Source organism: Sapajus apella, unplaced genomic scaffold, assembly GCF_009761245.1.
Source record: "Sapajus apella isolate SASKATOON/1434 unplaced genomic scaffold, GSC_monkey_1.0 scaffold40, whole genome shotgun sequence".
NCBI lineage: Eukaryota > Metazoa > Chordata > Mammalia > Primates > Cebidae > Sapajus > Sapajus apella.
Genome location: NW_022436980.1, coordinates 19585409 through 19609647, shown reverse-complemented (window position 1 = coordinate 19609647; position 24239 = coordinate 19585409). Strand labels below are relative to the sequence as shown.

Below are 24239 nucleotides of genomic sequence, written 5' to 3'. Positions count from 1 at the left end.
AAGGACCAAGGTTGTAAATTTTTAGATTCAAAGCCAGCACCAGACCAGATTGGTATTACACGAAATTCCCTCACTTGAAATAGAAAAAGGAAAGAAGAAAGTTAAGTGCGCACACAACTTTCAGAAAAATGACTGTGGAACATTAGAATAATGGTTCTCAACTGTTTTTTCACCAGGACACATACGACATGACATCCTATTCTTGAACCAATCTGAGAACGGCTGGTTGAGATGGGGTGTGGGTTAGACACAGTCCTGGACTATTGGCTGTAGCTCTGTCCCTCTCTGCCCCATTCAAGAGAGCATACAGGATTACAAAATGAGTGAGAATATCATCATTGTTGGGATAATCTCCTCGAGTCTGCTTGAGCGCAGTTTAACAAATCACTGGCGATTTTCAGTATTTTGACCAATATTGATAGTTACTTGCAGTGTCATTCAAACTTGCCACATGCTAGCATGTTACATTACAGCTGAGAACCACTATACCAATGGAAATCGTTAAATGGGCACCATTAGTAAACACAGTGGACTCATTTTGAACATGGAGATAGATGAAATAAATGAAGGTGGATACAACTCAGTAATGAGTTGTCTTAAGGTGGTCTTCAAACCAAACCCATTACAACAGTGAAATAATTGCTTTTCTATTTTGGAAAGAGTAATAATAATGAGAATAAAATGATGAAATGAATTGAGAAGAAGTGATGTCTCAATAGGATCATTTGAGAAAGATCCACAATCTTGATGGTAGCAAAGAAAACAGAGCTGGTCAATATGGGGAAACCATTACCTATTGCTGTCTTTGGTGGCTCAAATCTAAAGGTGACAGCTTGCAGAACTATGCCAAAAGCAAACCAAAGGAACATATTTATGAGAATTACTACCTGGCAAAGTCAAAAGAGTTTCCGTGTTTTTTAGATGCACTGGCTTAATAATTTAAATGTTCTCTAAGAATTATGATAAAGAGAAAATTCTGCACATTAGATGCCAATCAGAGAAGTTAGTTTAACTAAAACTTTCAAGTTCTCATCTGCTGTCACTTTGGGGAAAATTCTGAGTAGGCACCACATTTTTTACTTAAAAGTACACCCATAGTTGTGACATAGCTACTGCTACATTTTGAAAGGATATAAGAGCTGCCTTAGTTAACGATGATATTTACAATTTTAGCATGATCTACTCAATGAACCTATGTACTAGTCCCTCATCTAACCATGGAAAAATATTTCAACCAGATGATTCAACTTACCCAAAGGATATATGCATTTTATACCCATATTTTTTCTCTGAATTTCTTCCATATCACAGCAATTAGAAATATATTTACTTCAAAAAATATTTTTTTGAAAAATATACTTCTTAACCAGAGGATGAAATAATTAATTTACCAGGTTCGCTCTGAGAGACCTCAGTGTCTGGTTTCTGAGGAAGGAGCACATCTTTTGGAGCTGAAAGAAAAAGATGATAAAACACTGTATACTCTAAATGTCCCAAATGGAGTGAGCTTAACCTACAGATACCGAAATCCCCGAAAGCTCAATGAAGGAAGCAAAAGTATTTTTACAGTGGTTAACAACCAGAGTTGAGAAGATGCCTGTTGTCTTCAAAATGGAAGAACGTTACCATACAGGGAAGATTCTGGTGGCAGTAAAACAGAAACGAAGCGAGTCACAGTTCATTCGGAAGACTTCCTTGAGGAAGAAGAATAGCTAACGTAATAAAACAATGAGGTAGAGCGTCCTCAAGTGGTTTTCAAAATAGAAGTCAGTTTTTTGCATGAAGTGGTTGGCTGCTGTTTCATATTCTTGCTTAAAGTCCACCAACAGCAACAGAAAATATATATCTTAGATAAGGCACAAAATGGCTACAAATTGCGGGAAACAATAAGAAAGGAAAAATCTTGAGTATATAAGAAGATAACAAGACCTCATTCTGAATGGCACTTGCAGTTACTCGGGGGCAGAAGATGAAGCAAAAGGAATCAGCCAGTCATTAGAAGATACCACATGTAAGGTTAATGACAGTGCTCGTTATATAGTAAATGACAGCTGTTGCCATTTTTGTCCCCTTTAGTGAGGCAGCTTCCAGTATATTAGGTGTCAAGCATGCTTCACATAAGCATATGAAAGCAAAAGACAGAAATGTCAGCTGATCAAGAGGCCGACTCCTATGCAGTCCCTGAAATTCAGTATCTTTTTTAATGCTTGTATTCTATTTTAGTAAAACGAAAGAGTAGATTGGAAACTTGGTATCACATTTTTCAGTGTGGAAAATAGTAGGGTGATTTGCCTATTGTTAGTACCAGATTTCTAAAACAAAATCTCATTCCCCAAATAGTGGAAAGTACTTCAACTCAGTTTCCCCACGAGGAGGCCGTACCCAGCCCTACTCTCTCAATGAAAGGTTTCCCTACCACATTACACCTTTCATACACACCAGTATCTTTTTGTCAAGCAGTGTCATTTCCTTGCATCTTATATGATGCGGGGGAAAAAATTGTGATTCAGGCTAGAATCTTGCCTCAGAAGAAAGATGAAGGAAACTTTCTTTAGCATGAGGTAGCCAAACACCACTTTACCATTAATGTAGAAATAGGTCATATAAAATGAACAATCTATTTTTCTTGTTTTTGGGAATCACGTCTAACTTGCATGCCACATCTGCTCTTAGACTATACCGGTAAGTATCAGTGAAATTACAGTTGTGAAACTGGTATACTGAACAGAAACTTGACTCAGAACCTCTATGAGCTAAAAGGTAACATGCAAGGATAGTTGAAAATATGGCTGATTTTCTTAAAAAAAGAAACCTTAAAAAGATTAGTGGTTGATAAGGTAGAGAAAGCCCACCACAATAGTGAATACTTTGCCTTTGCATGTAGTTTCTTGGGATAGTCAAATAGTAAAATATGAGAAATTTCCAGCCATAAATGAAATAAAATGTTTATCTTGAGGCCGAAGGAGAAGGCACTTTGATTTAGTTCTGTGAAGGCCATGAGCATTCAAAGCAGCCTTTAGTTTATAAATTTTCTAGTTAGTTACAGTGCTAGACCAAGCAAAAAGGACCTGGGATTAAGGAAAGCAGAAGCCGAGGAGACATGTGGTGCTAATACATCTACCATCCTGTAAATACATTATTCACTGCTGCTCTAGTTCACTGAGGAATTTAGGCTGGGGTAATGTGGATTCCAGATGCTAAAACTGGCACTTTTCTTTTTAACCATGAAGTGATGATTTAATAAACTGCCTTAGCAGACTTCCTAAAGCAGGTGAAATCAGTGGAAAGGCAAGAAATAGAAATATTTACAGGAAAGTAATATGAATCATTCTCCTACTTGGCCAACTACAGCTCCAAGAAATTCAAGCTGTTTTTTCTTTTTTTCCTATGTGGCATCCCTCTGTATACTGAACTAGAGCAGGATCCCTGCAACCTTTATCTTTCATGTCGGGAGAAACTCATCAATGAAAATAACAACTTCCTGAGAAGGCAGTTTTGATTTCTTTATAAGAATATTTATTATAATTTTAGACTTAACCAACTTATACCATTTATGCCAACCAATCTTTCTGAATAAAGCGTGTCACTCCAAAGAAAAGTCCAACTAACACAAGACAAGTAGGAATGGCCAATATCTACCATAGACAAGTGTAAATGCATGTGCATGAATCTTTAGAGTCAGAAAATAATACATTTCCTTTTGATAAAGTTAGAATATGAAGTCTGCAATAAGGTTTACCCTGGCAATAGACTACAAAGAGACCGATTCTCTTAGCAAAGTAACACGTGTATGCTACATACCCTTTTCACCTCAAGGCTCTCCATTCCTTTGTTCTAACCTTGTACCATGAGGGCCGGTCTGAGAGGAAGCCCCATCGAAGGCCACCTGCTGGCTGTCCCTGTTTTCTTGGGCCAACCTCCCGTCCATCTTATGTGACACCTTTTACTTTTCATTATTTCTATTTTTCTCTATTTGTCCACGTTTCCATTTCTCTCTGAATTACGTCCCCTCTACCTATGAAACAGCTCAAATACTCTTATATTTCCCCCAAAATATTATTCCCTTGACATGGCTTTACCTTCAAACAGTCCCTCTCTCTTGCTCTCATTCCTTTAATCAAAAAACTATACGTCTGCCTCTGCTTCCTCAACTTTTAGATGTATCTTCTTCATCCACCGTGGTCCAGCCTCCACTTCCCTCATTTCCTGCAACAATGCCTTAATCATATTCTTAGGTCCAGGAACTCTGAAGGCTGAGTTGTCTCTTCACCTATTCAATAGCAAAACGTAACTTGTACTGATCTAAGGGCTGTTTATAGGTTTTAATTGTCTTGCTTTGTTAGACTATTCATACTGTTCACTGAAGACACATTAACGTTTCTTTGTGTTTTTTTGAGATGGAGTTTTGCTCATTACCCAAGCTGGAGTGCAATGGCTCGATCTTGGCTCACTGCAACCTCCGCCTCCTGGGTTCAAGCAATTCTCTGGCCTCAGTGTCCCGAGTGGTTAGGACTACAGGCACGCGCCACCACGCCCAGCTAATTTTTGTATTTTTAGTAGAGACCGGGTTTCACCATGTTGACCAGGATGTTCTCGATCTCTTGACCTCGTGATCCACCCGCCTCGGCCTCCCAAAGTGCTGGGATTATAGGCTTGAGCCACCATGCCCGGCCCCACATTAACCTTTCTAATCAATGGTACATGTACTCATTTAAGTTTCTAAATTCTGGAAACTGCTAATTGTGAAGCACACAGCCGAAAGGTTTCAGAGTGGGTTCTGGACATAACCGGCCAAGCTGGCAGCCTCTATGACCCCTCTCCATCTCATTGCCAACCTTCCCTCCTTAGGACTTTTCCTGCCTCACCTCCCAACTCCTTTCCTGGCTCTCCCCTATCTTTTTTGACAACATCTGGAGGCTCTTTTTCCTCTGCCTACTCCTGAAATATAACTATGCTGCCTAAATATTTGATTTCCGGCTTCTGATTTTCTCCATCTACACTTTCTCCTCGTTGATGTTATCCAGGATTTAAGAACGATCTAGATGTAAACAAGTGACTCCTAAATCTGTGCCCCAAATGCTGACTTCTGTTTAGAAGTCCAGAAAGCATTTTCAACCATCAGTTAGCGTCTTCCCACTCAGCATTCTGCTGGCCCTGCAAGCCTAGCATGTACACGGCCATCTTTATTCCTCCCTCTGTGTCCCCTGTCTCAGTAAACTGCATTATTATGTGCCACCTGCCCAGTCCAGGAACAGCACTGTCACCCTTCTCTCCATAGCATTCGGTCATTCTCTAGGTCTTTGTAGTTCCATATCCAAAGGCATTTCAGCATTATGCCCCTAGTTTCCTTTCTACCACAATTACTTCAATTTCTCAGACTTACCTTTCTAGATTGTTGCAAATCTCCTAAGTGATTCCTTGCTACTAATCTTTATTTTCCAGTTACTACTCCATTAAAAAAAAGAAAAGGCCATCTTTCTAAAATACAGATATAATTATATCACTCCCATGATTACACAAAGAAATGCATACAAATTTAATGGCTGCTAATTGTCTAAAGAAAAAAATCTGAAGTGCTTAGCATAACCTAAAAGCCCTCAAACATATGAATCCAATTAAATGAAGTCTCCGTCTCTCAATAATCTCATCATATGGCCAGCAAGGCAGTCATTCTGAATCATGCTGTATCTCAGCTATACAGAGCACTTCTTATACCTCTGAGTCTTTGCTTCCTTAAAAATCAACAATAGCTACTTGTCTATGAAAATCTATCTTAAAGCTTTTTCTTGATGATACCTTCTCCAATTCATACATTTATAATGTATTACTTTTCTGTTATTTCACTGTGTTTTGTTTATATTACTAACCCATTAATTACTGAGATTTGCCTTGTTTTACACTTACTATTCCTCTTTTCTCTACTGCACTGTGTTGGGATAATACCTAATTCTTTTTATCCTGATAGCACTAAGCATGAAACCAGGCAGATAAGTGGCAATCAATATTTGCTGAATTGAACAAACATTAGTGCATTTTTTTTTAAAGAGCAAATCTCGAAAAGATGGGCAATTCTCATGAACCAGCATTGAACTTTACTAAGCAACATTTTTTTTTTTTTTTTTTTTGAGACAGAGTCTCGCTCTGTTGCCCAGGCTGGAGTGCAGTGGTGTGATCTCGGCTCACTGCAACCTCCACCTCCTGGGTTCAAGTGATTCTCTTGCCTCAGCCTCCGGAGTAGCTGGGATTACAGACACGCACCACCACGCCTGGCTAATTTTTGTATTTTTAGTAGAGATGGGGTTTCACCATGTTGGCCAGGCTGGTCTTGAACTCCTGACCTCATGATCTGCCCACCTCTGCCTTTCAAAGTGCTGGGATTACAGGCATGAGCCACCACACCCAGCCGCTAAGCAGCATTTTAAAGACTTAAATGGGCCTGTCCCAAAAGTCTCTACTTCTTTTCCAGTTTACTGTTGTAAAACAGTATTAAAAAATCGAGGCCAGGCATGGTGGCTCATACCTGCAATCCCAGCTACTTGGGAGGCTGAGACAGGAGGATCACTTGAGCCCAGGACATTGAGGCTGCAGTGAGCTATGATTACATCACTGCATACCAGGCAACAGAATGGGATCCTGTCTCCAAAAAAAAAAGGAAAGAAAAATCTAAAGAAGTAACTTATTAATCACATCAATGGCATAGCATATATAATCTTAAAAAGATTTAGAGGCAAAGAGGAAGGCACGGAGTCACTAAAACTTTAAAGAAAAGCATACTGATATCTAATATATCATCAGGGCAAATAAGCAAATTGCTGATAACTCCTGATTTGAATTCTCATGTGTGAGAAGAAAGATATCTTGCCTCTAGGAAAATTGATTTTGAAAAAACTATTTAACAAAGAATAAAATTACATGGTACATCTTTAAGGGGAAAAATAAGCAGCTTAGGAAACAATGTCTAGAAGACGCTAATGAAGCATTGTAGAATGTCAATGGTAACAGTATGCTCTTAGGGAGGTAGTTCTCTACCCTGCTCTTCCCAACTGCTATTCTGACAAAAAGTGTACATGGAAATAACTGCTAACTATTGTTATATTGGCTTGCTCAATTCTAAATGTATTGTCTTCTAAGACTATATCAGAAAAAAATACACTTATTAGGTGAATATCCAATCAGGTTTCTCCCTAATATAAATCTGGTGATATTTTTAAAGTAGGTAATCCAAGCAAATGATTTCAATTTTTAAGAAATAATTAAACACTTAATTATTCACCAAAAGCTCCCGTCAAAACCAGTTTAACTGAAAACATAAAACGAACTACAGAAATTCCAAAGACTACAAATAAGAATTTTCCAAAGGGAAGAGACACATAGAATATTCATGAGGATTTGGATAGCTTGCTGATATCCAGATTTTCTCCCTGGTTTTATCCTGATGACTGAAATCTATCCCAATGCCTGGGGGGCCGGAAGGATGACCGCAAAGCCAATACAGCTCTTGGTGTAGAAAGGAGCTCATAAGGAAGACAGTTCTGATGAGCCAGACCTCCTCCTGTTTAGACTCCAAGTTAAATGGCACCTATTTTCTAGCAAGGGAGTTCTTTGCTCTGAATTGTAAATCATTCTTCCAAGGTAGATGAGGAGAAAAGCCACTGTCATTTTGGTGTGGACATGGAGTATGGGCTCAATTTGTCAAGATTACTCATTAAATGTCATAGATAATTCAACTGAATGGCTGGAGGGTTTTTTTCTAAAGGCCTCACTGGATGAAGCTTGTGTTATGCCCAATCTACCGAATGGAAATGCTATACAGTGAATCTAAGAGTGACTTCCTCTTTGATACAGGTCAAGAAATCCAAGTTTGTTACTTCTGATCTCTCTCAGGATAAATTTTGAGATAAATGTCACAATAAAACATAGCTCTGTCCTGACCTCAGCACTACGTTTTACATTCTTAGACTTTTACAGAAGAGTTTATTTCTCTAGGATACTAATACGTATTAAAATACACATGTCATTTACCCTGTCTTCTGAAATATAACCCATAGAACCTGGTAAATAAAGTATTTGGTTCATTAGGATGTGAATTTGAGTCTAGGTAAAACCTAAACGCTATTTGAATACCACAGTGGTAAGAGTTGCCTTGTGATTATTCCTGGGGGTGTCACACTTCTGTGGCAATGGACAGCCCTGATCATAATGGCTGGGGCAATACCAGGTTTGGGAACAAAACCTTAACTCTGAACATGTAGAGCTGGAGAGGTGTCGGAAGAGCACTGAGAGAGGCCTTAGTTCTCCAGGAGGTAGTTCTCTGCTCTGCTTATCCACACCCCTATTTTAATAAAAAGTATAAACAGGGATAGTTGTTAACTATTTGAAACTTAGAATGTAGTATAAGAATGGAAAATTACAGCAAGCTTCTTATTTACTATGCTGCATTTTAATAAGTATAAAGTACAGCTCAAAAAGATAAAGTTGCAGATAAAGTTTTCCTATTACTTCATATCTCCTGTGCCTTAAAAATTTTTTATTGACCATGATTCATGCCTGAGTGTCTTAACTTTTAGTATTTATTTTTCATTTTTTATAGTTCAACATTCAAGTTTTCATGCTTTCTTCTTTCCATTGGTTTTCTCCTTTGGTCTCAGCTTTATATTCAAATCCAAGCTGAGAGCTTCTTCTCATATAGTTTTGTCTGTTGAGTTTTAAAGTCAGATTTTAGTTTCCTATTATAATAACAAATTTAATATACTTGGTCTATTTAATAACTTGGTATATTCTTAAAACTTTGATATGTTTTTATCCCTATTCGTTATTCACTAATCATTAGTTATTTTTCTAAGGCTTTTATTATGTTAATGTTTCAAATGTATCGTTGTTATTTAAAATTTCATGTTATTTGGGGGAATGTTGCCTTGGTACCTTCATATATTTATCATCAGAATAAATTATTTTTATAGCTAAGTTTTAGCAATTATAATATATTTACAATTATGCTAAATAAGGCAAATTTAAAATCATTAGCTGAATATGGAACATAAAATAATCTTATGCTTAACACATAAAGTGTGCTAAGGTATAGCCTGAACACTGATAAAACAAAGCATTACTCATATAGGAGTCAGACAGAAAACTAAACCTTAAGCTGTAGAAATAGGTCAGTTAGACTTCCAGATAATTTTAGAACAGTGAAATCCCAGAAACTGCAAAATCTCAAATTACAAAGCATCAGAGTAAGATGATGACTTTTGTGGAACTTTCCTTCAAAATAGAAGGTTTAATGATAGGTAACATTTCTCTCAATTGATATTAGAGACCACACCTAAAACTACAGGGTTTTTTTTCCTTCCTTGTAGAAAAACAAGATGACAGTACCTAATGGCAGGGATTTTGAGGTATGAGTAAAATATTTGTGGTGGGAATCCAGAATCACTACCTGGGTCAATCATAATGTGATGGTGCTAAACATTTTCCTTTCCCTAGACCAGATCAATGGTAGCAAAGTTTCCTTTCCTGGTATCCTGGGTGGGTGTACTTTAGATATTTATTGTAGACAGGCCATGTATTGATGAAAATTTTAAATTAGATGATTGGCAGAAGGAAGTACATTCAGGAATAGTGGAAGGGACAGGAGTGTAGTCTCAGGCTGGGGAAGGAAAAGGAAGTAGGCAGGCTACTTTTTCCAAGAAATGCCATTCACATCCATCTTATCTTCAATAGCACAACATTAAGGGAAGCTCTGTGGAATAAGCTCTTCCAATGATGTACTTTTTTACCAAGTCCAAAAATAAATTTAAATATTAGTTTATAGAGAAAGACTTGTTTTACAAGTGTTAAAGACTCAATCTGCTATCATAACTATTAATAAACAATTGGCTAGAATAATCCCACTAAACCTCAAACTTTTCAAGCTAAAATGTAAAATATATATTTACCTGGTTGTGTTTGTGGGATTCTTGGGCGTGGTGATGTTTTTGGCTTAGGAGGAGCATGCGTTGTCTGCTTGGGAGCTAAAAGAAAGGATACAGGTTTGGAAATCTTGAGCCCTTCAATAATGGCAGTACCTAAGCTCAAAGATGTTTACTGAGTGACTGACGACCTCAATGCCCAACAATGAGTGCTCCTAAAGATCTGCAAAGTATAGGAAGATAACTTTTTTATGTAACAGAAAACAAAAGTCACATTAAATGATATCTAAGATGTTCGGCTGGCAAAATGAAACTTGAGATTTCAGAAATATTGACATCAAATACCTTTTAAATAGTTTGAGGATAAATTTTATAATAACAAGCATTCATCCTTATAAGTTCATATAATTTTATCAGAATATTTTGTTGTACTATTTTAAATGCAAATACATGTTTTCTAAATAAAAAACAAAGTTAACGTATTATATTCCAAATATATAATGTATTTTAATAGTAAGTGCCAAGGGAAACATTATCTTACTAAACAAAATGCAGTTTTAATTGGCTATATAGGGGAAGAGAAATTGAACACCAAGAATATTTTCTATGGAGAGTCATTCCTTTGCTGGGCAAATCCTAAAGAAATTCTAGGACATTCAGTGTAAAAATCAATTTTTTCTTCACCAAAAAAATGAAAAATCTATCCTGCTAAAGGAAAAGAATTATCAGATGCAAGGTGGCAGCTTGTGGAAAAACCTCATTTGGTTGAACTAAAGTGTGTTTGGGATAAAGAAAGGTAAGGATAAGCATGGTCAGCGTCAGACACCTTAAGAAAAACTTGCTGAAAATAAGGGTTATTTGACACCAGAAGTTTCTGAAGGAGTCTGTAGAATCTTCTTCCTGATACTAAATGAAAAAATGCAAGGAATACAATGATTTCAGTGGAATCTTCTTTCCTGTAGAGAGATGAATACTGATATATGTTGGAGATGACCTGGTTTAGAAGCCTGGAACTTAGGGGTTTAGAGCCCCCTTTGCTAATCACTGGGTGTACAGTCTCAGGTTCTTCATCAAAAGTGATACAATTTTTAAGAAGCCTCCCGATCTTAAAATTCTGTGATTCTAGAGTTTCTCATAGTTTGTGATTTTCTGATTCTCAACTACCCTACTTGCTAAGGTTCTAACTGATGTGCTACTTACTTTCCCCAGAAAATAAGAAAGACCATCTGAAGGTTAGGCATGTCATGAAGCAATTCCATGGAAAATGATACAGAATGAGATAAGAACCACTAATAACACTAATTGCAAGGAGACATTCCAATAATATTAATTATAGTTATTAAGAACAAAATTTGGAAAAGTTTGGTATAACTGACAGATTCCATTATTTTAGTCAATGTAGATTTTTTTTAATTTTGGTTAAAAAACTGTAGGGTTTATAGGCAACATTTACTAGGATATTTAGCAGACAATGAGTAAACTTAATATCCACGTCTCCCCTGGAAGCAGAGCCATATAAAAATATTTAATGACACTTAAAAAAGAAGTTTAGGCTTATTTATAACCCTCTATTCCATTGAAACCTATAGCTATTAAGAGAATTTTTTATAATTAGGAGGCATATTTAGATACTCATGTTGATTATTTTTCCTTCCTTTCAAACTCTAATATGAGAAGCCAAATTAATTGGTTTGTTTCAGTTTTTCTTATTTGTATGCAGTGAAATGGCCAAAGCAGTGCAGAAAGGAGTGGAAGGAAGTCAGGTATCTGAATAACTACAAGGTGACTGGCCAGTACATCCCCTTACATGTGGATTGCACAGTCAAACCTGTTTCTGGAGGTTTCTTTTAATGTCAAAAGCAAATTAGAAAGTTTAAATTACTTTTTACCTGATCACAGAACTTGTAAAACTAATTGAGATGAATCAGAATTAAAATTTGAATATATACATTTAAAAATAGATCAGAATATAAATGTTCTTCCCCAGAAGCATTCCTATTCCCTGAATTAAACACTTGAAGAGTGGCTGAGAGGTGTTTCAACCATATGCTAAAGAACAACCCTGCCATTTGAGTAATTATCAATGATAGCGGGACATCAGAGGTAGGATTACCCATCAAAGACTGTGGGCAAAGTGATAAAGTCAGGGCCTCTGGTGGCTTGAGGTGACCGCACTGACATTCTGCAAACACTCACCTCACATACGATATAGAAAATAATGTATTTACCGGGTTCAGTCTGAGGCTCATCTGGGCTGGGTAGGATTATAGATTGAGAAGGCAGAGGAGACGTTTCTATGGTAATTGGAGGAAAGTACACTGGTTACTATAGCACTCCACGGACTTTGAGTACAGTTGACAGGCCAGATGGCAACAAATATTTTTCAAAATAAAGAAAATTGCAAGTCTGCAGCAAAACAGCATTCCTACTCCTTCATAATGCATTTGGTTAAAAAAAAAAAAAAGCTTGTAGATGCAGCTTATAAAGTACTTCTAAAACCCTCATTTCACAGGACTCTACCTCAACAATGCTAGAAAGATATATTCGATAGGAATCATGATGGGATAAAGGAATTTTTAAAGTATTATAGCATGAGTCAGTTAAGCAGCACTCAATTTCACTTAAAGAATGGAGAAAAAAGCCGCATGTGTAAATAAACGTGATGGGATGAGTGTTAATTGCAAGTATGTTGCTAGGTCAGAAAGTATAAACCGATCATCACACCAAAGAAGCATGATCTGAAACATTCAACACAAGGCCAAGCTGGCAGAATGTTCCATGTTACGAAAAAAAGTATTTTAGATTCAATAGTTCTGCTGACCAATGTAGAGAAAAAAGCAAAGTCTTGTTACACAGTTGAATTGAAGGAAAGACATTTTTGGACAGTGGTTATGGACAGGAGCACCTTGAAAGAAAAGTAACTGCTATGGCAAAGAGTGATGGTGTAACATGAATTCACAATGAGAGAGACCCAGAGGTTCTCAGGTGGTGGCGGCAATGACAGAAAGCACATAGGGCTGGGCTACCGAGAATATTACCTAGTGTGGTCTCAGGTGGTTCAGACACATACGTAATAGATTCCACAACTGTACCAAAACAAAGGAGAACAATTTTAGAAACCGTAAGATATTAAGCTGCAAAGTATTTTTTTTTTTGAATATCAAATTTTGTTAAGAACTTGCCTCGTAATTTTACAGATAGGACAATAGACAGGAAAAAAGAATTAGGAGAAAAATCTATTCTGTAATATGAACCCTTCAATTAATATGTTTTAACTGTCATTAACCAGGTTTCAAATGTTACTATGCCTTAACCTTTAGACTTGAACAGAGAGACCAGAATTTACTTCTGTATTCAGAGACAGTCAATCATCACTTTAAGAATTCAAGAATGTTGGAAGCTACAGCTCTTCAAAATCTGTTTAATTGTAGGAATCAAGAAACACAGCTTGAACTTTCATATTCCATGGATGTAACTGATGTTCATTTAGAACGTGTGGAATAAATGAATCAACGCGTAAAAACCTTTGCTACCTTCAGTCTTTGACTCCTCTGGCCAGAGTGGTGCTTTGGCAGTGGGATATACATAGCCTGTTTTGGCTGGTGCTAGGGAAGAAATGGGAATTGCTGGTTGGCGATGGGCAACCCAAAGCATACTGTAATAGAACGCTGCGTTTAATTTGAAAATAGAACTGAGCTATCTTAAGCAGATTCATTCTTGAGATTAATAGTTAGGTAGATTTTGAAGATAACTCCAGTTTAGGAGGGCAGAAATGAAAGCAGGAAATGAAGGCAGTGTGCTACGGGGGAAACACGCATACCCCATACATAATATATGCGAAGCCAACAACAATTCTACCGGGAACAAAGCAGATAATTCCCCTTCCATTTTTTTTTCATGTAAGAATTCCAGTAAGAAACACACGTAGAATGAGTACTTGGAGAGCAAAAGCATGGATAAATCCAAAAAGTGATATGAAAATGAAAAATAGGTTATGCGTATATGTACACATTTATATTGAAAGAGCAATCAGAATTAAAAGGTTAAAATATTCAAGTGAGAATAAGGAAATTATGAAACTTGCATAGCAATACAGCAGATATAAACACAATGTGCCGTATACAACATTCAAGACCCATTGGATGAGCACAGACAAGCTGTGAGGAGCAGGTGGCTATGAAATGTCACAAAGCATGAGGACATCCAGAGATGACTTTTGCAATGAGATGAAAAAGCACATATGCTTGACTTCCCATTGGGGAATATTTTTACCTATAGTCTCCTTTGGTGACTCAGTGCTAAATGTAACCGATTCCAGAACATCAGAAACTATTAAAAAAACAGAAAATAGTACAGTTGATCAAGGACAGGTTGTAAGTATTTACAAAAATACTTTGCATCCAGTAAGTGCTCAGTTAACTGTTAGTATAACAACATTATTAACACTAAGGGAAGTCCTCATAACTGAACTGAATTCACAACATTATAACTACTGTAGGTTACCATTAACAACCTACTTTGTACATTCAACGTGAGTACCAAAATGTCATTTATCTAATTAAAAGACACTCAAAAGAGATGGAAAGAAATTACAATCCTATGCTAGAAAAGAAATAGGATCCAATGTTTAATTTATTTGAGACAGAGTCATGCTCTGTCACCCATGCTGGAGTATAGTGGCATGGTCTGGGCTCACTGTAACCTCTGCCTCCCAGGTTCAAGCGATTCTCCTGCCTCAGCCTCTCAAGTAGCTGGGACTACAGGCGTGCACTATTATGCTTGGCTAATTTTTGCATTTTTAGGAGAGACAGGGTTTCACCATATTGGCCAGGCTAGTCTAGAACTACTGACCTTGTGATCCACCCACCCTGGCCTCCCAAAGTGCTGGGATTATAGGTGTGAGCTACCATGCCCTGCCTGTTTACAAGTTTGAAGGGCAGTATGTTTTGAAGGGCTCACATGTTTAAGAAGAAGTTTTACTATTTTTACTGAAGTGAGAAATCTCTTTCCTTGATGGTCACAACTGAACTAGTGGTTCTTTTAACACAAATTTAATTTACTATTAAAGAGAGCCACAAACATGTAACTGTTGAAAAACATAAGAATAAAGAATAAAATTAGTTCTAAGTGGTTTTGTCAACCACTTAATCAGAGATGTGACTATTTTCTAGAATGATACAGAGCAAATGCAATGAAAAGTTTTTTGTACATTCAAGTAGCAATATTAATGTATTACTAATTTAACAATATGAAATCACAACAAAAGAGCACTGTGCAATATTTATAGAGTTATTAAATGTGTATTCCTTTTTCACTTTTTTAATCTTTGGAAATATAGAGGATTACAGTATGCCTCTTGAAGCACACAGTACACCCAGACAGATAAATTAATCTATTTACCCGGTTGACTTTGTGTCATTTCTAGGCTTGGCGATGTCACTGGTTTCAAAATAAGAGTTTGCAGTTCAGTGGGGGCTGAAAGAAGAGGGTCTAAATTGTAAAAATAATTTTAAGTTATTTCATAGATTTTAGAGAGGTAGCAATGAACTGCAAGACACAGACCCTGAAAATCATGAGGTTATGGAGAGCCATGCAGAATGTGCCCTATTTAAAGCAGAAGTCCCCAGACTATAGCCCTTCCAAGTCTAGCCCTCTGTCTGGCTTGTGAGCCAATATTGGTTCTCACATTAAGTGTTGGGAAAAAATGAAAAGTGATATTTCATGACATGTGAAAATGGTATGCAATTCAAATAAAGTTTTATTGGCACACACAGTCATATGGTGAACTAAAACAGTTCCGGGCATACTTATGTATCAGCTTTGGTTGCCTTCACGCTAAAATGGGACAATTGAGTAGTTGTAACAGAAACTGAATGGCCTACAAATTCTAAACTAGTTACTGTTTAAGTTTTCACAGAAAAAAAAAAATTGTTGACTCCTGATTCAAAGTGTCCTTCTAAAAAATCAGGAACCTATTTAAGTTCTCATGGACTACTGTATCTGAAATCTCAGTTCCCACAAGAGCTAAGAGCTGCCTATAGCTGATTTCATGATAGTAACGTTAACGAAATGTTGAATCTCATCTAGGAGCATTTTGTTCCATATTTTAGTTTCACCATCTCCTTAGTCACACTTAACAAGTATTGACACTTGTTTTTTGTGCTGTTCCCACCCTTCCACCCTCTAATCCAAATCCTATAATTATTTCCAAGCCCAACTACTCTATCAGCAGCTCACATTGTTCCTTGACTCGGTAAATATTTTGTTTTACTACTCAATTAAATAAGCAGTTTTCATATGAGGAAATTGCGCTATTATCTAGAAAAGTGTATCTAAGAAAACCTTAGGTTTTCTTCACAATTACTTTGTGGTTTAAGAGGTAAACTATGTCTTTTCTTTTGGTTTCTACCTCTGCTCCTTATTCCACCCCACCCAACTGCTAATACCGTGCTGGGTACACAGAGAATGAGGAAATGATTATTTTCTTAAGCAAAAGTAGCAGCACCTGTGAGAAAGAGATGAATGAAATGGAATAAGATAACTTTATAAGATCCATCCTTTGTTAGATACAGTCCTTATGTAGAGCACACCATGAATTTAGCCACTGCATAGATCTCCCTGAGCTATGAACCTAATGATGGGCCCTATAATTGCCCAGCTGTTGACCACTGTAAGTGCCTTTTCTCTCAGAAGGCACAGAAATGGGAAGATGTTCAAGCCTATTGTCATTCCTGTGATTAAACTGTAATGGGCTAGAAGGACTCCTTAAACCTTCTAAAGCCTAAACCACAGATTTTCCTTACTTCAAATGAGAGGCTTTAGGGAGTTTAAGGTCTGAGAGATGGAATAACCCCTATTCATCCTCCTTTACATTTCTGAAACTACAAGATGACGATCTTGGGTCGCTATGGTGTTTGTAGGTCTGGAAATCATGGAAAGCATTGTATGTAGACCTATGTTTTCTATAACATATTTTCTTGAGTTTATTTTCTAAATTAAAAAATTACTACTTTGTTTCTGATCACCACTAAGTGTTCCTTTAGAGACCGAAATCACATATGAAGTGATTAAAGAAATAAATACTGAACATGCATGGACATTCAAAGGGATTCCTACTTAGCAAAGATTAAGAGCCATTGCTAAACTGTGGTGAAGAAGAGTGGTCAAGCTCATCAATGATTGAGGAGCCTGGAACTTTCAGTGAAAAACTACTTTTTATGCTAATGTAACAGGGACACCTTATTCCTTAAGACAGGAAGAGAATAATGAGAAGACAGAGATTTTGCAGGAACGAAGTTACTCAAAGGGAGCTCATGGTACTGAATTGTTGTTACTTTACAGATCTAAATAACAAATGGAAGAGTATTTAGATCTATAAATACTGAATACCAATTTGGACCTCATATTTATGACTGAATCATATGGTGCATTTTTAAAGAGAGTTTCCTGGCAGATAGCTGTCCTTCACTGGGTCCAGGGATGTCTGTGAAAAACAACAGGTAACACTTGAATTAAGACTCCTGACTATTTTAAAATGAAGTGTAGAATGGACTAACAGCAGCATCGCAGGAAGCGGAAGCAACTCTGGCCATGACAGTGGTCAAATGGGGTTATAAACAGCAATAAAAAGCATTTAATGAGAGTCACAAAAATCGTTACCAAATGTTGTTCCTGGAGCATCGGAACTAAGAACAACTGGTTCAAAGCCTGTAACAGAAACTAACCAAAAGCAACAACATGAATACAAGAACGCTTAAACACATTTTTTTAAAGAACACCCTCAAGTTTTCTTTTTCTTCTTTTTTTTTTTGGAGACAGAGTTTCACTCCTGTTTCCCAGGCTGGAGTGCAATGGCCCGATCTCGGCTCACCGCAACCTCCGCCTCCCAGGCTCAAGTGATTCTCATGCCTCAGCCTCCTGAGTAACTGGTATTACAGGCATGTGCTACCATGCCCAGCAAATGATACATAATTTTTTTTTTAAACTTTGGAATTGATAGGAAGCATATAGTTGCTTTTGGAAGATTTGGCCTTATTAGCCAGAACAATTCATCACAGAAGGCAGTTACAACCTTTGAAATCTGCTACAGTCTTGATATTATCCACGTGAGGTTTTCCTAGGTACATGGTTTTCTAACTGGTATGGATATTTGCTTTGGAAATTTGTTTAGACAATAAATACGAAAATATATAGAGAAATATATATGAAAGTAACTCATTGCCTTTTTTGGAAGTTGAAAAAATGCCTGTTTATGTAATCATGTCTATAACAAATGGATCACGTTTCAATGCAGATATAGCAATAAATACCCATGAATAACCATGCCAATCTTGCTGTAAACACATCTTTAAAGAGAGACTAGGAACTTCATGCAAACCAAGTCATTTAGGAGATCAGGCACACAAGTATCCCCAAGTCATGTTCTCCTGGACAGCCCTGTACGAGAAGCAGCTGCTACCCATGTCAAATAATCGGATTCTTAGAGAACATGATGACTGCTACTTCCCATCACAGGCATTTCTTTGGGACTTCATTGGGACAGCCTGCTAGGGTTCAGGCTCCTCGGCTCCTTAAACCAAAGAATCATACATTTACCCGATTTGGTCTGAGGCACTTCAGGTGTAGTTTTAGGTCTGGGACGTGGACGACGTGTCCGTTGTGCTTTAGGAGCTGAAGGAAGAAACTCTGAATTACTCTAGTGCAAGTGGCTTTGGAGACAAAACTTAGGTTTTTAAAGGTATATCATATTTCCTTGAGATTTAAGTCCCACGTCTTTTAAGGCTAAAATATTTTCTATTTTGTTAATTTTTTTTAACTACTGAAAATTCTTGAGAGAGACAACTTACAGATAAAATCAAGTCAAAAAGTGAAGAGACTCATACATCTTTAACTTTAAAAACACTAGAGCCAAACTCTGGGTGATAGAGTCTCAGGCTCACACTAAACCTTTTGAGTATGCCAAAGAATCCATAATACCGTAAGAACTGTTAAGAGTTTAGTCAGCTTAGATAAGATATAGTCACCAGCAACTGTGTTTGAAATTTAGCTTTAGATGTGAATGCTGTTTAGGCAAAAATACATGACACAAATTCAAATAAGATTACATGGTAGACTCTGAGAATCCGGTCCACGCACAGCTTTTGAAAGTAATAGGTAACTTCTGAGGATCACTAATCCTCTCAAAAAGCAGCAGTATAAAGTTGAAGGACAGCAGAGGATGACAAGATTGTCCTACAAAGTTGATGATAATGTGATTATGATCACGACAGAATGGATTTTAAGAGAAGCCAGGAAAAATTATTCAGGAACACAGAATATCATTACCTAACGTTGTTTCTGGAACCTTGGTTCTAAAAGCGTCAGGTTCAAGGACTGCAGTAACAACTAGACAAAAATAATAAAATAAAGCAAGAGATTTAACTTGAGTATTAATTTCACAAGTCAATTTTTAAGCTTCAGAACCGAGAGAAAAGAAAGACTCGTTTTTTTGCAGATTGGGCCAAATCATAGCTAGGTACCAATTAGTCTCAAAAGACAGACTTGCAAGGCAGCATTGCACTCAGCTTAACATCACTACGTGATCAGCAAGACATTCTCCTAGATGCTTATCCAATTCCTGCTACACATTAGTGAAAGGCTGTTCGACAAGCTTTTTACATATTTGCATAATATATGCTTTTCTAACTGTGCCGGAAAAGGCATTTATCAGTCTCCTTGCACTTCTGTAGAGGTTGAGATAAATGTCTTGTTATTTACTGTTTAAATAACTACTAGTACCATAAGGAATCCATATATATGAAAGCATAAAGAACACCACGTAATTAATAAACTGTGCTTATCAAAATCTCAAAGTAGTCCCTGATTCAGTAAAAGTTCAGAAACTGTTAAACCTTCATAGAGATGAATAAAGAGTCAGTCCATCCTATCATGGAAGCCTGTCATTAACACTTTCAAGACTTGGTACATTTTACAAGTTGACAATTTACTAAAAACATCATTCCTTGAAACAGACAATATTGTATAGATCCTAATATAAGTCATAAAAAATAATACGAACAAAGAAACATTGTGCTTCCCTACATTTGATGAGGAATGAGCAGCATAAGTAAGGGACAGCTAGAGATTCGTGCTTGAAATGCAGCTTGAAATGGTCTGTGCTGTTTAAACACATGTACAGGATCGCGTGACACAACATTGAACAGTTCTCTCAAATTCAACTGATAATTTGACACAGAGTCTAGGATATTTTCAAGATAAAGACTATAACGGAATGATGGCAAAGGATGACAGAATGGTCTCATGACATAGAAGAAACTGACTACATTAGCATGACAATGGGCAGAAAAGCACTATTTGAAGGACACACATTCTCATTACCCATGGTTTTTGGAGCTTCAGTTCTGAGAGTAACAGGTTCGAGATCTGTAGCAGGAACTAATTAAAAGTAATGAAACAAACACTTGTGAAAAGTCAGTATATCTTTCCAGTATAATATTGCTTCAATCAGTATATAGCAATTCTAAGAAATTCTCTGAAATTTGAACTTGTTATTTGAACGTGTGACCATCTTGTAGTCAGATTAACAATTTTTTTAAGACAAGTTAGTCACAGTCTACACAATCTGGCACACATCTCAATAAAGTCCACATAATATTCTCCTAGGTATCTGAGTATCTCATTCCAACTATTGTAGAAGACTGCCCTAGAAGCTTGTTCAGACATCTTACCAAATACATACTCATCTAATTGTCCTAGTAACTGTTGGCATTCTTGTGGAAGCTTTTTTAAAATTATTGTACTTTAGATTCTGGGGTACATGTGCAGCTTTAATAGCATGCTGAAATGAGCACGAATACAATCAATAGCCTGTTTGAGAGGAGACATGGTAAAGAATAAAGCAAAGGGACTCATAGGCTGAGATTTCACGTGCCCTCAACAAATCAGTATAAAGGATAAACACACACAGCAGCTCCCTAGACAAAAACACAGGACTAGACGCGTTTTCTAGATGGGTGAAGCTTCTTGGGTCAGATGCAGATTCCGAGTCATATCTTCAAGGCCTTTCTTCAATTGCTCTTATAAACCCTTCCAAATGCAGCTGTCATCTCTACTCAGAAGCAGAATCCTGCGTGTTTCATGAAACCTGTGCCGTCTAACTTGCCTCTACCCCTTTCTTTTTGACTCTTCATTTCTCAGATTTTAAGACCCAACTTCTTTCCAATTATTTATTCCTGTTCCTGTTCCTCATAACATTTTCTTTTTCTAAGCACGTAGATGTGTATAGCATCCCTCAAGACAAGTTCAGTTTGCACAGAGACACTCCCTTGCTTCAATCTTTGAATGTTTCACACTGGGTCAGGTGTCAACCTCGACTATACTACAGGGTAAGATGTTAAAGACAAACTTCCTCCTCCCGTGATATCCTCACCGTTGTTGCTGCGGCTGTGGGAAGATACAAGGCACTAAATTTTTTTTCTAGAAATAAAAATGCCTGGTTCTATTGAAGGCATTTTGTCTTTATGAGGACAAATGAAATAGGAAGTAGTAAATAAGACACGCAGTAAGAGAGACCTGTATGCAGAAAGCACAAGGAATTCACCGGCCACACAGGTCTATCCCAACTGTGTTCTCCTTTGCTAACTCAGCAGGGGGAGCAGCAGCGGATTATTCTGTGCCTTCACCCACATGGGGCTCACACAGGCCGTCAGCTCCATCACTGGCATCAGTTATAGATTCCCGAGAGCCGCTAAGATGAGCTACTTTGATCAGAAACCCAAATTTACCCGGTTTGGTTTGAGGAACCTCCGGACTCGGTGTGGTTTTAGGTTTGGGACGTGGACGGCGAGTTCGTTGTGATGTTTTAGGAGCTGAAGAAAGAAAACTTTCCGTTACTGCAGAGTCCGTAGTTCAGAAGCTATGAGTAGCATGACGTACGGTCTGAGATTTTTTTAACGCTTACTAGATTTTCTCATATTTTAAGGAATTTGTCTTCTTAACTTTTTAATTAGTAACCTTCACTATTATTATAATAGTATGTCTCCTTTTATAATTGAAGAAAGTTTATTGGAAGGAAATGTCATATCTAAAATGAAATTGCTAATTCAAGAGGTGAATAATAGTCAATAAGACCTCAAAAGTTAAGAGTCACTGCTAAAATATGGTAGTGGTGGTCAGTTATAAGTTCTTTGACAGTCACTTAAAAAAGACCACATAATTAATGAAAATGTCAATCAGAATATTACAGAGATGGCAGAAATAAGTAAACCGAACTTTAATCAAGAAACTCTCTGGTATGGTGATAATGATAGAATCAAGAAAAATGCATCTTAAAGTCACCTTTAACAAAAAATTGGTTAAAAAACCCACTGGATGACAAACTAATTTCAGATGGTTACATACCCAGAAGATAGCCTGAGTTAGGTTCATGCAGAGCTCTCTTAAAAACAAAGTACGATTTGTTTTAAGAGTCAGAACGTGCAATACTTTTGGGATGAAGAATGATGGAATGACAACAGAGAATGACAATGTAGTCTTAAAAAGCAGAAGAATCTGTGGCTCCGACGATGGGATGGGCTTGACAATGGGAAGGAAGAACACTTAATGAGGACAGAACATGCTGTTTATTACCTTGTGTTGTCACCCAGGTCTCAGTTCTGAGTGTCATAGGTTTGAGCTCTGCAGTAGGAACTGACCAAAAGCATTACAATTAACCAAGTGATTGTTTTAAAGGAACATAAACTCAAAGCTTTTCTTCAAAAATGAGTCTTATGAGTATAATACAGCTTATAGAATTATATAGCAACCTTGAAACACTGTTAAGCTAAAGAAGTAAACAGCTGATTTCATAAAATTTGGCTGTACCTAAATCAGGTACCTATTCCCTTATTCCTCACTTTCTGATTACCTAATAATCCCAAGTGGACTATGTAGGTATTGCTAAGAATTCATCTTTGGAAAGAGACAGAGGCCTTAGCATGACAAACTGAGTTGGATATTCCTCCATTCCACGCAAAGAAAGAACATGGCTTCGTATGGAAAGAACAGCTTGTGGATGTCTATCGCATCAATCTCCACTGCTCCATCAGGGACCTAGGCATGGGTACACATGGTCCTAGTGAGATTCACAAGGGATTTGCCTGTCATTTTGAAGTAAGACACCTTCATATCAGTGGCCCAGTTACACCGTCTCCTCTGGTTGGTCTCTACTAGCGTCTTTTCCTTCTGATTTTATTCTTCCTACCTTTCTACTCATCTGTGAACCTTGGTGATTTCAAGGTTCCATTTCTTCTTTATATTTCCCTGCTCCAAATATTTGCATACCTAGCACATCTTGTTGGGAGAACTCCAAAACCAGTCTTGAATTTGCACTGATACTGCCCCATGCCATCCTTTATTTACAAAGGAAAGGCTTCCGTTCTCAACTGTCTTACAGGTTTGAGGACCAAAATGCATCTCTGACATCTGATGCATGCCCCAAATGTGCTAATATGATTGGGTGGATATCTAAGGCACTTAGTATTTGTTGACTTGAGCTAAGTCAGTCTCATTTTTCTAAAGAAGTTTCATTTTTAAAAGATAAATGGAAGTTAATAAAATGCCCAGTGCCAGAGAAGACTGCACACAGGAAGCATGAGACATTCAGCTGCTCCGTGGACCTCCCAGCAGTGTTTCTCTTACATCCACACAGTGGGGACTGCTGCTGACCATGAGTTGTGGCTTCCCTCTCATAGGGGCGTACTGGTTACTCCCAACCACTGGGATTACTCTTGAGACCCTGCTGGCTTAGGCTGCAGGGACTCTTTAAACCAGGAACATGTGGTTTACCTGGTTTGGATTCAGGTGCTTCAGGACGTGGTGTGGTTTTTGTTCTGAGACGTGGACGACGTGTCCGTTGTGATGTTTTGGAAGCTGAAGGAAGAAGTTCTTGGATTACTACAGAACTACATGATCTGCAATTCTGGAAGGTGTGCAAGGTAAAAACATGACTTTCTACGGCTTGATAGATATTTGCCTTTTGAGATTTTTGTCACATTTGCTCCTCCTTATATTTCATCACAGAAAGCTCCTTAAGACAAAAATCACTTTTTAATTCAAGAAATAAAGATTAGAAATTTGAATGGAAATCTCATAGGGTAGCCTTCCTGGGCACCAAAAAAGTTAAGTACTATTGCCAAATTTTAATGGATAATGAAGGACAGTTCTACTAAATCTGAGATTTACAACTTAATCTTTCATTTTTTGGCACATATTCTGTAGAACTTTTAAAATCAGAACATATTATGACCTTATTAGAGACAAAATAATACATTTCTATGCAAATAGAAAAAAGGT

At 37.3% G+C, this 24239-nt stretch overlaps 1 protein-coding gene across 11 annotated transcripts in view; it reads right to left on the bottom strand.

The window, feature by feature from the left end:
- ABI3BP (ABI family member 3 binding protein) overlaps nucleotides 1-24239 on the bottom strand; it is a 244633-nt gene that overhangs the window by 52075 nt on the left and 168319 nt on the right. For 2 of the 11 annotated variants that reach the window (XM_032299257.1, XM_032299258.1), the window contains 14 exons: nucleotides 23733-23816; nucleotides 22536-22595; nucleotides 21692-21775; nucleotides 20286-20342; nucleotides 19233-19292; nucleotides 18504-18578; nucleotides 17568-17627; nucleotides 15309-15383; nucleotides 14181-14237; nucleotides 13442-13513; nucleotides 12947-12994; nucleotides 12137-12202; nucleotides 9936-10010; nucleotides 1392-1451 (listed from right to left, as the gene is read on the bottom strand). In XM_032299257.1, coding sequence (XP_032155148.1) covers nucleotides 1392-1451; nucleotides 9936-10010; nucleotides 12137-12202; nucleotides 12947-12994; nucleotides 13442-13513; nucleotides 14181-14237; nucleotides 15309-15383; nucleotides 17568-17627; nucleotides 18504-18578; nucleotides 19233-19292; nucleotides 20286-20342; nucleotides 21692-21775; nucleotides 22536-22595; nucleotides 23733-23816 — 933 coding nt within the window. Of the gene's footprint in view, nucleotides 1-793; nucleotides 842-1391; nucleotides 1452-9935; nucleotides 10011-12136; nucleotides 12203-12946; nucleotides 12995-13441; nucleotides 13514-14180; nucleotides 14238-15308; nucleotides 15384-17567; nucleotides 17628-18503; nucleotides 18579-19232; nucleotides 19293-20285; nucleotides 20343-21691; nucleotides 21776-22535; nucleotides 22596-23732; nucleotides 23817-24239 lie in introns of all 11 variants that reach the window. The other 9 variants (XM_032299263.1, XM_032299265.1, XM_032299264.1 and 6 more) reach the window with 7 other exon arrangements.